Here is a 17,134-nt window from a genome sequence, read left to right on the forward strand (position 1 = left end):
ACAGAAGCAGAACGTAATCCATTCCCCAAACTCACATTACACAGCCAATAGTCAAAGCACACATCTATCAACACACAATCATTCATTTTCCACCATACTGCATCCCATTCAAGTAATGTCCAGAAAGCTACATTACATACAGTTAATCCAATACACACAACGCCGAATGTACTGTAAGCAGGTCACGTTGATGTAATACACAACACAAATCACAAAGCTAACCATTACTGTATGATGCACCAAAAACTCTACTACACTTATATTCACTTTAACAAAACAATAAAATCATGTGCATCCACAATGAAATGTCAGCAATACACATCCAGCATCACAAGAAAACATGTCAAGTGCCAACATCATAAAAAAAAAAAAAAAAAAAAAAAAAAAAAAAAAAAAAAAAGGTCAGGAGCTGTGGAGCAGGAGGCTTATAGGTTAGCTGTACATTTACTATGTTCATATTAACAGTTTACTTAATGTTCTCGTACAAAATCTACAAAGTAAATAACCATCTTATTTTGAAATGTTACAGGTGTGTTTTTTCCTTTATGCCAAACAAGTATAAGATCTGGGATCATCACTCCGGTCGGGCCCCACCCTTCAGCAGCGCAACAAGCGATTATCACTGCGATGAAGTAACGTTTTTGTCATCATGTCACTTGAGTATCTCAGTAGTCCGCATACGGTCCAATCTTTGTATTGAGTATTTGATACAATTCATGGTGCAGTAAAAAAGGACAAAAAAAAAAAAAAGCCCTCTACTAAGTTAAATAAGTTACAGAGTGACCACAAGGTGTCACAAATGATAGTAAGCCATGTTGCACTATCCATTTAAGGCACAAAGACAAAAGCTAGACAGTCTCGCACTTGTGTCATGAGTTGCTTGTTTTAACTATTTTGCACAAGAAAGGAGTTTAAGGCAATATGTTTTGGGGGCATAAAGTGCTATGTTACAAACAGTACATCAGGCTGTACTCTTCTATAAGAGCCTGTGTCACCAGGATTCTACAAATGACAAAATATGTAGCGATACGGTTGTGACCATTGCTATTAACTAGCTGTTGTCAGTCAATACTTGTGGTAGGTACAGACAGATACCCAACTCCACTCTAAGATAACGGATTTGTAAAGATTGTGTCCACAAGACCTGTAAACAAACCAGTCATACTGCCATAATTGCTGGTGATGATAGACCTGCTCCTGACATGGTCCTCAAAAAGCAGGCGGGTATAGTACAATCATCAGGATCTGAGATTAGCGACAGAAGACTGAGACAGATCAAGAAGGCTCTAGAGAACCTCAATGAACATGGTAGAGAAGCAATAGAAGACACCTTAGCTCTATTCCTACTGGCATCCGAGTAGACATTGTTAGTTAATATTTTGCTATCTCCTCAGTCACCACAGTAAGTTTTGATCACATTTAGGCCACCACAAAGGACTGCAACTTCAGCCCAACAGCACCTTCTGCATCCGCCGGGCAGCGACACTGGCTTCATCCTCTGAGTCAGATTCACTCTGGGAAGTGGAGCTACAGGGAGAGGAGCACTCCGGGGAGCACAGATAATGCATGAGTGGCAGGCGGTACTTCCCACAGAAGTCCACAAACTTGATCTGGCGCACGCAGCAGTCAAAGTACACACCTAAAAGGAAACACAAAGATGGTGACAGCGAAACAAAAGACAGTGTGCTAGATTCTAAGAGGCCTCTTCAACTTCAGTTGGGATAAAACACTGACACGTGCACAAGCGTATTTACGTTCTGAATAGAAGCATTTTTGCAATATGCTTCTAGTAAAATATATCACTGTTTCAGCAGCACACACAGATAGTCAGTGATGAGTTTGCATAATACAAGCCATAACCAAATCTCAAATATGCGTACACTAGACATATGCATCATTGTACATAAATAGTGCCATACAAATATAAATCTTAATGTTCAAATACAAATATATATATTTATTTTTTTGGAAGAACAATCTTGTTGTGTGGAAATACAATAGTTTTCCATAAAAAAAAAAAAAAAAAAAAAAAAAAAAAAAAAAAAAATTGTATGTGAAAAACAGAATTTATGTTTACCTGATAAATTTCTTTCTCCTACGGTGTATCCGGTCCACGGCTTCATCCTTACTTGTGGGATATTCTCATTCCCTACAGGAAGTTGCAAAGAGAGCACACAGCAAAGCTGTCCATATAGCTCCGCCCCCCAGTCATTCGACCGACGGTTAGGAGAAAAAGGAGAACCATAGGGTGCAGTGGTGACTGTAGTGTACAAAAATAAAAATTTAAACCTGACTAAATGCCAGGGCGGGCCGTGGACCGGATACACCGTAGGAGAAAGAAATTTATCAGGTAAACATAAATTCTGTTTTCTCCTACATTGGTGTATCCGGTCCACGGATTCATCCTTACTTGTGGGATACCAATACCAAAGCTTTAGGACACGGATGAAGGGAGGGAACAAGTCAGGTAACCTAAACGGAAGGCACCACTGCTTGTAAAACCTTTCTCCCAAAAATAGCCTCCGAAGAAGCAAAAGTATCGAATTTGTAAAATTTGGCAAATGTATGCAGAGAAGACCACGTCGCTGCCTTACAGATCTGTTCAACAGAAGCCTCGTTCTTGAAAGCCCATGTGGAAGCCACAGCTCTAGTAGAAGGAGCTGTAATTCGTTCAGGAGGTTGCCGTCCGGCAGTCTCATAAGCCAATCGGATGATGCTTTTAAGCCAGAAGGAGAGAGAGGTCGCAGTAGCTTTCCGACCTCTCCTCTTACCAGAATAGACGACAAACAAGGATGATGTCTGTCTGAAATCCTTTGTTGCCTCTAGATAGAATTTTAAAGAACGAACCACATCTAGATTGTGTAACAAACGTTCCTTTTTTGAAACTGGATTTGGACACAGAGAAGGAACAACTATTTCCTGGTTAATATTCCTATTGTAAACCACTTTTGGAAGAAAACCAGGCTTGGTACGTAAAACTACCTTATCCGTATGAAACACCAGATAGGGTGAATTACATTGCAAAGCTGACAATTCAGAAACTCTTCTAGCAGAAGAAATAGCAACCAAAAACAAAACTTTCCAAGATAGTAACTTAATATCTATGGAATGTAAAGGTTCAAACGAAACCCCTTGAAGAACTGAAAGAACTAAGTTTAGACTCCATGGAGGAGTCACAGGTCTGTAGACAGGCTTGATTCTGACTAACGCCTGTACGAACGCCTGAACATCTGGAACGGCCGCCAAACGTTTATGCAACAAGACAGAGCAGATATCTGTCCTTTTAGAGAACTAGCTGACAGACCTTTCTCCAATCCCTCTTGAAGAAAGGAAAGTATCCTTGGAATCCTAATCTTACTCCATGAGTAACCCTTGGATTCGCACCAGCAAAGATATTTCCGCCATATCTTATGGTAAATTTTCCTGGTGACAGGCTTTCTAGCCTGGATCAGAGTGTCTATAACTGATTCCGAAAACCCACGCTTGGCTAGAATCAAGCGTTCAATCTCCAAGCAGTCAGTTGCAGAGAAACTAGGTTTGGATGTTCGAATGGACCTTGTACTAGAAGGTCCTGTCTCAAAGGTAGCTTCCATGGTGGAGCCGATGACATATTCACCAGGTCTGCAAACCAAGTCCTGCATGGCCACCGAAGCCTTCTCCTGTTTGATCCTGGCTACTAGCCTGGGAAGGAGAGGAAACGGTGGAAAGACATAAGCTAGATTGAACGACCAAGGCGCCACCAAGGCATCTATCAATGTCGCCTTGGGATCCCTGGACCTGGACCCGTAGCGTGGAACCTTGGAGTTCTGCCGAGACGCCATCAGATCCAGATCTGGAATGCCCCATAGTTGAGTTAACTGGGCAAAAACCTCCGGATGAAGTTCCCATTCCCCCGGATGGAAAGTCTGACGACTCAGATAATCCGCTTCCCAGTTGTCTACACCTGGGATGTGAATTGCTGATAGGTGGCAGGAGTGATCCTCTGCCCAATTGATGATCCTGGATACCTCCCTCATCGCCAGGGAACTCTTTGTTCCTCCCTGATGATTGACGTATGCTACAGTCATGTTGTCCGACTGAAATCTGATGAATTTGGCCTCCGCTAGTTGAGGCCATGCCTGGAGCGCATTGAATATCGCTCTCAATTCCAAAATGTTTATCGGGAGAAGAGATTCTTCCCGAGACCAAAGACCCTGAGCTTTCAGAGACTCCCAGACCGCACCCCAGCCTAAGAGGCTGTCGTCGGTCGTGACAATGATCCACTCTGGTCTGCGGAAACTGATTCCCTGAGACAGGTGATCCTGAGACAACCACCAGAGGAGTGAGTCTCTGGTTTTCTGGTCCATTTGTATCTGGGGAGACAAATCTGCATAATCCCCATTCCACTGTTTGAGCATGCACAGTTGCAGTGGTCTTAAATGAATTCGAGCAAAGGGAACCACGTCCATTGCTGCAACCATTAGTCCTATTACCTCCATGCACTGAGCTATGGAGGGTTGAGGAATGGATTGAAGGACTCGACAAGTGTTCAAAAGTTTTAACTTCCTGATCTCCGTCAGAAAGATCTTCATTTCTACCGAGTCTATTATTGTTCCCAGGAAGGGAACCCTTGTGAACAGGGACAGAGAACTCTTTTCTATGTTCACCTTCCACCCGTGAGACCTTAGAAAGGCTAGAACAATGTCCGTATGAGCCTTTGCTTTGTGAAAGGACGACGCTTGTATTAAGATGTCGTCTAGGTAAGGTGCTACTGCAATGCCCCTTGGCCTTAGCACCTTTGTGAAAATTCTGGGGGCAGTGGCCAATCCGAAAGGGAAGAGCCACGAACTGATAATGCTTGTCCAGAAAGGCGAACCTTAGGAACTGATGATGATCTTTGTGGATAGGAATATGTAGGTACGCATCCTTTAGGTCCACGGTAGTCATATATTGACCCTTCTGGATCATTGGTAAAATTGTTCGAATAGTTTCCATTTTGAATGATGGAACTCTGAGGAATTTGTTTAGGATTTTTAAATCCAGAATTGGCCTGAACGTTCCCTCCTTTTTGGGAACTACAAACAGGTTTGAGTAAAAACCCAGTCCTTGTTCTGCTTTCGGAACTGGGTGTATCACTCCCATCTTTAAAAGGTCTTCTACGCAATGTAAGAATGCCCGTCTCTTTGTCTGGTCTAAAGACAAGCGAGACATGTGAAACCTTCCCTTTGGAGGAAGGTCCTTGAATTCTAGGAGATACCCCTGAGAGACAAGGGGTCTGGGACATCTCATGCCCAAGCCTGAGCAAAGAGAGAGAGAGTCTGCCCCCTACCAGATCCGGTCCCGGATCGGGGGCTATCCTTTCATGCCGATTTGGTAGCAGCAGCAGGCTTCTTGGCCTGTTTTCCCTTGTTCCAGCCTTGCAATGGTTTCCATGCTGGTTTGGGCTGGGATGCGTTACCCTCTTGTCTAGAGGCTGTAGAGCTAGGAGCCGGTCCGTTCCTGAAATTGCGAGAGGAACAAAAATTAGACTTATTTTTTGCTTTGAAAGGTCTATCCTGTGGAAGGGCATGGCCCTTTCCCCCAGTGATGTCAGAAATAATCTCTCAATTCTGGCCCGAATAGGGTCTTACCCTTGAAAGGAATATTAAGCAATCTTGTTTTGGACGATACATCCGCCGACCAAGATTTTAGCCAAAGCGCTCTGCGCGCCACTATTGCAAAACCTGAATTTTTTGCCGCTAATTTTGCTAATAGAAAAGCGGCATCTAAAATAAAGGAATTAGCCAACTTCAGTGCGTGAATTCTGTCCATGACTTCCTCATAAGGAGTCTCCTTCTGGAGCGAATTTTCTAGTTCATCTTACCAAAAAGACGCCGCCGTGGTGACAGGAATAATGCACGAAATTGGTGGCAGAAGGAAACCTTGTTGAACAAAAATTTTCTTAAGTAACCCTTCTAGTTTTTTATCCATAGGATCTTTGAAAGCGCAACTGTCCTCTATTGGTATAGTTGTGCGCTTAGCTAATGTTAAAACAGCCCCCTCTACCTTAGGGACCGTCTGCCATGCGTCCCTTCTGGGGTCAATAATGGGGAACATTTTCTTAAATATAGGAGGGGGAACAAATGGAACACCTGGCTTTTCCCACTCCTTAGTCACTATATCCGCCACCCTCTTGGGTATCGGAAACGCATCAGAGTGCACAATTTTTCTGGAATCACCAAAGGATCACAATCATCGAGTGTAGCTAGCACCTCCTTAAGTAGGGCGCGGAGGTGTTCTAGTTTAAATTTAAATGCAATGGTATCAGTCTCTGCCTGTTGAGAAACTTTTCCTGTGTCAGAAATTTCTCCCTCAGACAGGCCCTCCCTCACCGCCAACTCAGATTGATGTGAGGGTACCACAGATGAATTATCCCCTGCGTCTGCTTGCTCATCCTCTGTATTTAAAACTGAGCAATCACGCTTTCTAGGAAAAACTGGCAGTTTGGATAAAAAGGATTCTAAAGAATTATTCATTACTGCCGCTAATTGCTGCATAGTAACAGCCATAGGCGCGTCAGATGTACTAGGTATCGCTTGCGCGGGCAAAGCTGGCGTTGACACAGAAGGAGAGGATGATGAACTATCCCCACTACCTTCATTTAAAGAATCATCTTGGGCAACATTTTTAAAAGTGACAGTACTGTCCTTTATCTGTTTGGACGCTATTGCGCACTTTACACATACATTTAATGGGGGAACCACCTTGGCTTCCATGCACACAGAACATAGGCTATCTGAAGGCACAGACATGTTAGACTTAGGCAGAGTTTTAATGCAATAAAAATTATTTTATAAAAAACCGTTACTGTCTCTTTAAATAATAAAAGTATACACTTTATTACTGAAACGTCAGAAAAACATCAAAGAAATATCCAATCTTTATGAAATTTTCATCAGTGTCTTAATGCTTTGAAAGTATTGCACACCAATTTTCAGACAATTTAACCCTCAAATGCCCAAACCGGAGCTAATAACAGTAATTAACCGGTTAAAGACACTACAGTCCCATGCCACAGCCTCTGCTGCGGCGTTTACCTTCCTTAGGGGTTATACAAATAAGTAATAAGCCTCTTTGAAGTCCTTTTCCAAGCCTCTGGATACTCCACGTGAAGCTACATTAACTGCCTAGTGAAAAGCAACTGCGCAACTGAGGCGCGAAAATGAGGCCTCCTTCCTCTGCATTCCAGAGTGAAGGGGCCTTTCTGACAAGACTAGGTGTCTAAACAACTGCCAGGCGTAAATAAAATTCCCCAAAAGTGTTTCAAGACTGAAAAAGACTTAAAATGTCACATAAACATGATAAAAAGTAATCGACTTAGCCCACAAAAGTGTCAACCAGCATAAAGCCCTAGTTATAAGCCTTAATTCTGTTACTGAGTCTAAGAAAACATAATTTATGCTTACCTGATAAATTCCTTTCTTCTGTTGTGTGATCAGTCCACGGGTCATCATTACTTCTGGGATATAACTCCTCCCCAACAGGAAATGCAAGAGGATTCACCCAGCAGAGCTGCATATAGCTCCTCCCCTCTACGTCACTCCCAGTCATTCGACCAAGAATCAACGAGAAAGGAGAAACCAAGGGTGAAGTGGTGACTGGAGTATAATTTAAAAGATATTTACCTGCCTTAAAACAGGGCGGGCCGTGGACTGATCACACAACAGAAGAAAGGAATTTATCAGGTAAGCATAAATTATGTTTTCTTCTGTTATGTGTGATCAGTCCACGGGTCATCATTACTTCTGGGATACCAATACCAAAGCAAAAGTACACGGATGACGGGAGGGATAGGCAGGCTCATTATACAGAAGGAACCACTGCCTGAAGAACCTTTCTCCCAAAAATAGCCTCCGAAGAAGCAAAAGTGTCAAATTTGTAAAATTTGGAAAAAGTATGAAGCGAAGACCAAGTTGCAGCCTTGCAAATCTGTTCAACAGAGGCCTCATTCTTAAAGGCCCAAGTGGAAGCCACAGCTCTAGTAGAATGAGCTGTAATTCTTTCAGGAGGCTGCTGTCCAGCAGTCTCATAGGCTAAACGAATTATGCTACGAAGCCAGAAGGAGAGAGAGGTAGCCGAAGCCTTATGACCTCTCCTCTGACCAGAGTACACGACAAACAGGGAAGACGTTTGTCGAAAATCCTTAGTTGCCTGCAAGTAGAACTTGAGGGCACGAACTACATCCAGATTGTGTAGAAGACGTTCCTTCTTTGAAGAAGGTTTTGGACACAAGGATGGAACAACAATCTCTTGATTGATATTCCTGTTAGTGACTACCTTAGGTAAGAACCCAGGTTTAGTACGCAGAACTACCTTGTCTGAGTGAAAAATCAGATAAGGAGAATCACAATGTAAGGCTGATAACTCAGAGACTCTTCGAGCCGAGGAAATAGCCATTAAAAACAGAACTTTCCAAGATAACAATTTTATATCAATGGAATGAAGGGGTTCAAACGGAACACCCTGTAAAACGTTAAGAACTAAGTTTAAACTCCATGGCGGAGCAACAGTTTTAAACACAGGCTTGATCCTAGCTAAAGCCTGACAAAAGGCCTGGACGTCTGGATTTTCTGACAGACGCCTGTGTAACAAGATGGACAGAGCTGAGATCTGTCCCTTTAATGAGCTAGCCGATAAACCCTTTTCTAAACCTTCTTGTAGAAAGGACAATATCCTAGGAATCCTAACCTTACTCCAGGAGTAACCTTTGGATTCGCACCAGTATAGGTATTTACGCCATATCTTATGGTAAATCCTTCTGGTAACAGGCTTCCTAGCCTGTATCAGGGTATCAATAACCGACTCAGAAAAACCACGTTTTGATAAAATCAAGCGTTCAATTTCCAAGCAGTCAGCTTCAGAGAAGTTAGATTTTGATGTTTGAATGGACCCTGTATCAGAAGGTCCTGTCTTAGAGGTAGAGACCAAGGCGGACAGGATGACATGTCCACTAGATCTGCATACCAAGTCCTGCGTGGCCATGCAGGCGCTATTAGAATCACTGATGCTCTCTCCTGTTTGATTTTGGCAATCAATCGAGGAAGCAGCGGGAAGGGTGGAAACACATAAGCCATCCCGAAGTTCCAAGGTGCTGTCAAGGCATCTATCAGAACCGCTCCCGGATCCCTGGATCTGGACCCGTAGCGAGGAAGTTTGGCGTTCTGGCGAGACGCCATGAGATCTATCTCTGGTTTGCCCCAACGTCGAAGTATTTGGGCAAAGACCTCCGGATGAAGTTCCCACTCCCCCGGATGAAAAGTCTGGCGACTCAAGAAATCCGCCTCCCAGTTCTCCACTCCCGGGATGTGGATTGCTGACAGGTGGCAAGAGTGAGACTCTGCCCAGCGAATTATCTTTGATACTTCCATCATTGCTAGGGAGCTTCTTGTCCCTCCTTGATGGTTGATGTAAGCTACAGTCGTGATGTTGTCCGACTGAAACCTGATGAACCCCCGAGTTTTTAACTGGGGCCAAGCCAGAAGGGCATGGAGAACTGCTCTTAATTCCAGAATGTTTATTGGCAGGAGACTTTCCTCCTGATTCCATTGTCCCTGAGCCTTCAGAGAATTCCAGACAGCGCCCCAACCTAGTAGGCTGGCGTCTGTTGTTACAATTGTCCAGTCCGGCCTGCTGAATGGCATCCCCCTGGACAGATGTGGCCGAGAAAGCCACCATAGAAGAGAGTTTCTGGTCTCTTGATCCAGATTCAGAGTAGGGGACAAGTCTGAGTAATCCCCATTCCACTGACTCAGCATGCACAATTGCAGCGGTCTGAGATGTAGACGTGCAAAGGGTACTATGTCCATTGCTGCTACCATTAAGCCGATCACCTCCATGCATTGAGCTACTGACGGGAGTTGAATGGAATGAAGGACACGGCATGCATTTAGAAGCTTTGTTAATCTGTCTTCTGTCAGATAAATCTTCATTTCTACAGAATCTATAAGAGTCCCCAAGAATGGAACTCTTGTGAGAGGAAAAAGAGAACTCTTCGTTCACTTTCCATCCATGCGACCTTAGAAATGCCAGAACTAACTCTGTATGAGACTTGGCAGTTTGAAAGCTTGAAGCTTGTATCAGAATGTAGTCTAGGTACGGAGCTACCGAAATTCCTCGCGGTCTTAGTACCGCCAGAAGGGCACCCAGAACCTTTGTGAAGATTCTTGGAGCCGTAGCCAATCCGAATGGAAGAGCTACAAACTGGTAATGCCTGTCTAAGAAGGCAAACCTTAGATACCGGTAATGATCTTTGTGAATCGGTATGTGAAGGTAAGCATCCTTTAAATCCACTGTGGTCATGTACTGACCCTTTTGGATCATGGGTAAGATTGTCCGAATAGTTTCCATTTTGAACGATGGAACTCTAGGAATTTGTTTAGGATCTTTAAATCCAAGATTGGCCTGAAAGTTCCCTCTTTTTTGGGAACCACAAACAGGTTTGAGTAAAACCCTTGTCCTTGTTCCGACCGCGGAACCGGATGGATCACTCCCATTAACAACAGATCTTGTACACAGCGTAGAAACGCTTCTTTCTTTATCTGGTTTGTTGACAACCTTGACAGATGAAATCTCCCTCTTGGGGGAGAGAATTTGAAGTCTAGAAGGTATCCCTGAGATATGATCTCTAGCGCCCAGGGATCCTGAACATCTCTTGCCCAAGCCTGGGCGAAAAGAGAGAGTCTGCCCCCCACTAGATCCGGTCCCGGATCGGGGGCCCTCGGTTCATGCTGTCTTTGGGGCAGCAGCAGGTTTCCTGGCCTGCTTGCCCTTGTTCCAGGACTGGTTAGGTTTCCAGCCTTGTCTGTAACGAGCAACAGCTCCTTCCTGTTTTGGTGCAGTGGAAGTTGATGCTGCTCCTGCTTTGAAATTCCGAAAGGGACGAAAATTAGACTGTCTAGCCTTAGCTTTGGCTTTGTCTTGAGGCAGGGCGTGGCCCTTACCTCCTGTAATGTCAGCGATAATTTCTTTCAAACCGGGCCCAAATAAAGTTTGCCCCTTGAAAGGTATATTAAGTAATTTGGACTTAGAAGTTACATCAGCCGACCAGGATTTTAGCCACAGCGCCCTACGTGCCTGAATGGCGAATCCTGAGTTCTTAGCCGTAAGTTTGGTTAAATGTACTACGGCCTCCGAAATGAATGAATTAGCTAGTTTAAGGACTCTAAGCCTGTCCGTAATGTCGTCCAGCGTAGCTGAACTAAGGTTCTCTTCCAGAGACTCAATCCAAAATGCTGCCGCAGCCGTAATCGGCGCGATGCATGCAAGGGGTTGCAATATAAAACCTTGTTGAACAAACATTTTCTTAAGGTAACCCTCTAATTTTTTATCCATTGGATCTGAAAAAGCACAGCTATCCTCCACCGGGATAGTGGTACGCTTAGCTAAAGTAGAAACTGCTCCCTCCACCTTAGGGACCGTTTGCCATAAGTCCCGTGTGGTGGCGTCTATTGGAAACATCTTTCTAAATATTGGAGGGGGTGAGAACGGCACACCGGGTCTATCCCACTCCTTAGTAACAATTTCAGTTAGTCTCTTAGGTATAGGAAAAACGTCAGTACTCGCCGGTACCGCAAAGTATTTATCCAACCTACACAATTTTTCTGGTATTGCAACAGTGTTACAATCATTAAGAGCCGCTAAAACCTCCCCTAGTAATACACGGAGGTTCTCCAATTTAAATTTAAAATTTGAAATATCTGAATCCAATCTGTTTGGATCAGAACCATCACCCACAGAATGAAGCTCTCCGTCCTCATGTTCTGCAAGCTGTGACGCAGTATCAGACATGGCCCTAGTATTATCAGCGCACTCTGTTCTCACCCCAGAGTGATCACGCTTGCCTCTTAGTTCTGGTAATTTAGCCAAAACTTCAGTCATAACAGTAGCCATATCTTGTAATGTTATCTGTAATGGCCGCCCAGATGTACTAGGCGCCATAATATCACGCACCTCCCGGGCGGGAGATGCAGGTACTGACACGTGAGGCGAGTTAGTCGGCATAACTCTCCCCTCGCTGTTTGGTGAAATTTGTTCAATTTGTACAGATTGGCTTTTATTTAAAGTAGCATCAATACAGTTAGTACATACATTTCTATTGGGCTCCACCTTGGCATTGGAACAAATGACACAGATATCTTCCTCTGAATCAGACATGTTTAACACACTAGCAATAAACTTGCAACTTGGTTACAATCTTATTTAACAAAAACGTACTGTGCCTCAAAGAGCACTAAACGATTAAATGACAGTTGAAATAATGAACTGAAAGACAGTTATAGCATCAATCCTTAAAAACAACACAACTTTTAGCAAAGGTTTGTTCCCATTAGTAAAGTAACAATAATTAAATTTGAAACATAAAAATTACAGAGCAACGTTTTTAATCACAGTCAATATATAAGTCTCACAGCTCTGCTGAGAGAATCTACCTCCCTCCAAAGAAGTTTGAAGACCCCTGAGATCTGTTAGAGATGAACCGGATCATGCAGGAAATACAAGAGTAACTGACTGGAATTTTTTGATGCGTAGCAAAGAGCGCCAAAAACGGCCCCTCCCCCTCACACACAGCAGTGAGAGAGAAACGAAACTGTCACAATTAAAACAAGCAACTGCCAAGTGGAAAAATAATGCCCAAATATTTATTCACTCAGTACCTCAGAAAATGCAAACGATTCTACATTCCAGCAAAAACGTTTAACATAATAAATACCTATTAAAAGGTTTAATGTACTTTTAACAGAGTAATTCCGGTGAAATACCATCCCCAGAATACTGAAGTGTAGAGTATACATACATGTCATTATAACGGTATGGCAGGATTTTCTCATCAATTCCATTCAGAAAATAAAAACTGCTACATACCTCAATGCAGATTCATCTGCCCGCTGTCCCCTGATCTGAAGCTTTTACCTCCCTCAGATGGCCGAGAAACAGCAATATGATCTTAACTACTCCGGTTAAAATCATAGTAAAAACTCTGGTAGATTCTTCTTCAAACTCTGCCAGAGAGGCAATAACACGCTCCGGTGCTATTGTAAAATAACAAACTTTTGATTGAAGTTATAAAAACTAAGTATAATCACCATAGTCCTCTCACACATCCTATCTAGTTGCTGGGTGCAAGAGAATGACTGGGAGTGACGTAGAGGGGAGGAGCTATATGCAGCTCTGCTGGGTGAATCCTCTTGCATTTCCTGTTGGGGAGGAGTTATATCCCAGAAGTAATGATGACCCGTGGACTGATCACACATAACAGAAGAAAATGGCTTACCTATCCCAGAAGGGATAGCTGACAGTCTTCTAGCATTACTTGGTCTTGTTAGAAAAATGACTGATCATACCTGAAGCAGATAAGCCTGCAAACTGTTCCCCAACTGAAGTTCTCTGGTTTCAACAGTCCTGCGTGGGAACAGCAATGGATTTTAGTTACTGGTGCTAAAATCATACTCCTCTTTTAACAGAAATCTTCATCACTTTCTGTTGTAGAGTAAATAGTACAAACCGGCACTATTTTAAAATAACAAACTCTTGATAGAAGAAATAAAAACTACAACTAACACCACATACTCTTTACCACCCCTGTGGAGATGCTACTTGTACAGAGTGGCAAAGAGAACTTCTTATTCCTCACCAGTAGCCAGTCTTATCAGTTACCCGCCATTTCTCTCCACAATGCATTCTTTAGATTGGCGGCTCAACTGATTTGTAAAAATCATTAAGTGGTGCAGTGATGATGCACAAGTGTATCTGATCCACCTATTCGTTCTAACATAGTGCCTTATGCTTTAAGGATCACAGGTTTGTTTTAGGTGTCCGTTACTACACAGGACCAAATTTGCTAAAGTTAGTATAAGAATAGAAAGACATGCAAGTACAGATATGGACCAGCACTTTTCAAGGTGAGAGAGAAAAAGAGAGAGAGAGAGAGAAAAAGAGAGAGAGAGAGAGAAAAAGAGAGAGAGAGAGAGAAAAAGAGAGAGAGAGAGAGAAAAAGAGAGAGAGAGAGAGAAAAAGAGAGAGAGAGAAAAAGAGAGAGAGAGAGAGAAAAAGAGAGAGAGAGAGAGAAAAAGAGAGAGAGAGAGAGAAAAAGAGAGAGAGAGAGAGAAAAAGAGAGAGAGAGAGAGAAAAAGAGAGAGAGAGAGAGAAAAAGAGAGAGAGAGAGAGAAAAAGAGAGAAAGAGAGAGAAAGAGAGAGAAAGAGAGAGAAAGAGAGAGAAAGAGAGAGAAAGAGAGAGAAAGAGAGAGAAAGAGAGAGAAAGAGAGAGAAAGAGAGAGAAAGAGAGAGAAAGAGAGAGAAAGAGAGAGAAAGAGAGAGAAAGAGAGAGAAAGAGAGAGAAAGAGAGAGAAAGAGAGAGAAAGAGAGAGAAAGAGAGAGAAAGAGAGAGAAAGAGAGAGAAAGAGAGAGAAAGAGAGAGAAAGAGAGAGAAAGAGAGAGAAAGAGAGAGAAAGAGAGAGAAAGAGAGAGAAAGAGAGAGAAAGAGAGAGAAAGAGAGAGAAAGAGAGAGAAAGAGAGAGAAAGAGAGAGAAAGAGAGAGAAAGAGAGAGAAAGAGAGAGAAAGAGAGAGAAAGAGAGAGAAAGAGAGAGAAAGAGAGAGAAAGAGAGAGAAAGAGAGAGATATATGCATATACATATATATACATACATACATACATACATACACACACACACACACACAATCGTTTGAGATTATACAGATTATTGTCATTATGTACAAGACATGCTACTTACCACCACACTTGGGGTTTGGGCACTTGCTGGCAAAGTCCAGATACTGCACCAGGTTCTCTGGCAACTCTAGCGGTGTATAAGGAATGCTGCGGCTCTTAATTGTGCGTCCAGCCAGTTCCAGCAGAGTGGGTGGCGTGTAAATCAGGTCACGTACAAATCTCACCACCAAGGGATTCCCACGCAGACTGAGTTCCTGCAGGTGCACCAAGCTGAGGATCTCACGAGGGAGGTAGGTCAGGAGGTTGTTGTGCAAGCTGAGTGACCGCATTGAATGAATTCTAAAGGAAGAGGAGAAAAGGAACATAAAACAGGGATACAAAAACGTCACATTTCAGCTATTTACGCACTCTATTCATGAGGCTTGTGCATCTCCCTAGTACAGGACTAGGCAAATGCGACTCCTAGAAGTGCTCTCATTTTTGCAACTTATTCTATATATAAAAACCCAAGCTCCTCAGGATTACATTAATGTGATGGTAAAACCTAGAGTTTCTGAAACGCTAGGATTTACCATTGGAACAAATAAAGGACTTTCAGCCATGAAGTATAAAATACTTCATGCTAAAATCTCCTTTGCTTGCAGCATTCACCTCACTGAGCTGCAAAGGCAGCCCATGGCAGAATGCTATTTGGCTGAGAGGCAACGTTTCCACCTCTTAGCCAAATAGCGTTCTGAAAGTCCTTTATTTGTTCCGATGGTAAATCCTAGTGTTTCAGAAACGCTAGGATTTACCATCACATTAATTTGAATCGTGCTGTAATGGGCTTAGAGACACATTAACACAAAAACAAGGAGAATAATAAGAATAAAAATAATAATATTTATAGTACACAATTCTGCACACACTCCCGTGTTTGTGTACTGGTTGTCCACTTAAGGTTTCTATTTGAAAGGATAAACAAAGACAGTACAAATATCCACACTAAACAAAAGGTTTCTCTCAAAATCACAATATTAACCAAAAAAACAAAAACATATGCTACATAAATATGCACAATAAAGGTGTCATAACATTTAGAAGCATGTGCAGTACATTTTCTAGAGGTTAAAATGCTGATAAAGATTTTTTAGTCTCAAACAAAGAAACAGAGGACCGGACTGACCATAGGGACAGAAGCTGTTGGGCCGTCGGTTCTTAGCCCCGCCCACACTGAAAAAAACTGTAGCTCTGTGCATCTTTGTCAAGGAAACATTTGCCCCAGTTACCAGTCAGTAATATTGTACATCCACAACGATATTAAACCGCACCGCTATTGTCCCTTTTTGAACATTTCAAATGTTGGGGAACTTACCTGATAAATTAATTTCTTTCATATTGGCAAGAGTCCATGAGCTAGTGACGTAGGGGATATACATTCCTACCAGGAGGGGCAAAGTTTCCCAAACCTCAAAATGCCTATAAATACACAAATAGTGGGTGATAGAAAAAGGAGTAGAAAGCTTAAAAAAAAAAAAAAAAAAAGAAGGGGGAACTGGAAATAAAATTGTGCTTTATACAAAAAATCAAAACCACTGAAAAAAAAAAAAAAAAAAAAAAAGTGGTGGGTCTCATGGACTCTTGCCAATATGAAAGAAATTAATTTATCAGGTAAGTTCTTACATAAATTATGTTTTCTTTTATGTAATTGGCAAGAGTCCATGAGCTAGTGACGTATGAGATATTAATACCAAATATGTGGTACTCCACAGAAGAGTCACTAGAGAGGGAGGGATAAAATAAAAAAAAACAGCTATTTTCCGCTGAAAAAATTAAATCCACATCCAAAAAATAAGTTTCTCATAATTGAAAAGAAAAAACAAAAACAAAAACCTTAAAACATAAAGCAGAGGAATCAAACTGAAACAGCTGCTTGAGTTTTTGGTAGAAAACACATCAAAATTATAGAATTTAGTAAATGTATGCAAAGAAGACCAAGTTGCTGCTTTGCAAATCTGATTAACTGAAGTTTCATTCTTAAAAGCCCACAAAGTGGAGACTGATGTAGTAGAATAAGCTGTGATTCTCTGAGGCGGGGGCTGACCCGACTCCAAATAAGCCTGATGAATCAAAAGCTTTAACCAAGATGCCAAGGAAATGGCAGAAGCTTTCTGACCTTTCCTAGAACCAGAAAAAAACAAATAGACTTGAAGTCTTCCTGAAATCTTTAGTAGCTTCAACATAATATTTCAAAGCTCCAACAATATCCAAAGACTGTAAGGATCTCTCAAAAGAATTCTTAGGATTAGGACACAGAGAGGGAACAACAATTTCCCTATTAATGTTAATAGAATTCACAACCTTAGGAAGAAATTTAATGAAGTCAGCAAAACCGCCTTATTCTGATGGAAAATCAGAAAAGGAGACTCACAAGAAAGAGCAGATAATTTGGAAACTCTTCTAGCAGAAGA

The 17,134-nt window shown here is 42.3% G+C and overlaps 1 protein-coding gene across 1 annotated transcript in view; it reads right to left on the reverse strand.

The window, feature by feature from the left end:
• Nucleotides 1-425: 425 nt before the first annotated feature.
• The window catches only part of LRRC58 (leucine rich repeat containing 58), a 42,031-nt gene continuing 25,322 nt past the window's right edge, over nucleotides 426-17,134 (reverse strand). Inside the window, exons 3-4 of the mRNA XM_053705791.1 lie at nucleotides 14,746-15,023; nucleotides 426-1,639 (exon numbers count right to left, since the gene is read on the reverse strand). Coding sequence (XP_053561766.1) covers nucleotides 1,446-1,639; nucleotides 14,746-15,023 — 472 coding nt within the window. The 3' untranslated portion in view covers nucleotides 426-1,445. The remainder of the gene's footprint in view (nucleotides 1,640-14,745; nucleotides 15,024-17,134) is intronic.

Source organism: Bombina bombina, chromosome 3 (genome assembly GCF_027579735.1).
Source record: "Bombina bombina isolate aBomBom1 chromosome 3, aBomBom1.pri, whole genome shotgun sequence".
NCBI classification, from domain to species: domain Eukaryota; kingdom Metazoa; phylum Chordata; class Amphibia; order Anura; family Bombinatoridae; genus Bombina; species Bombina bombina.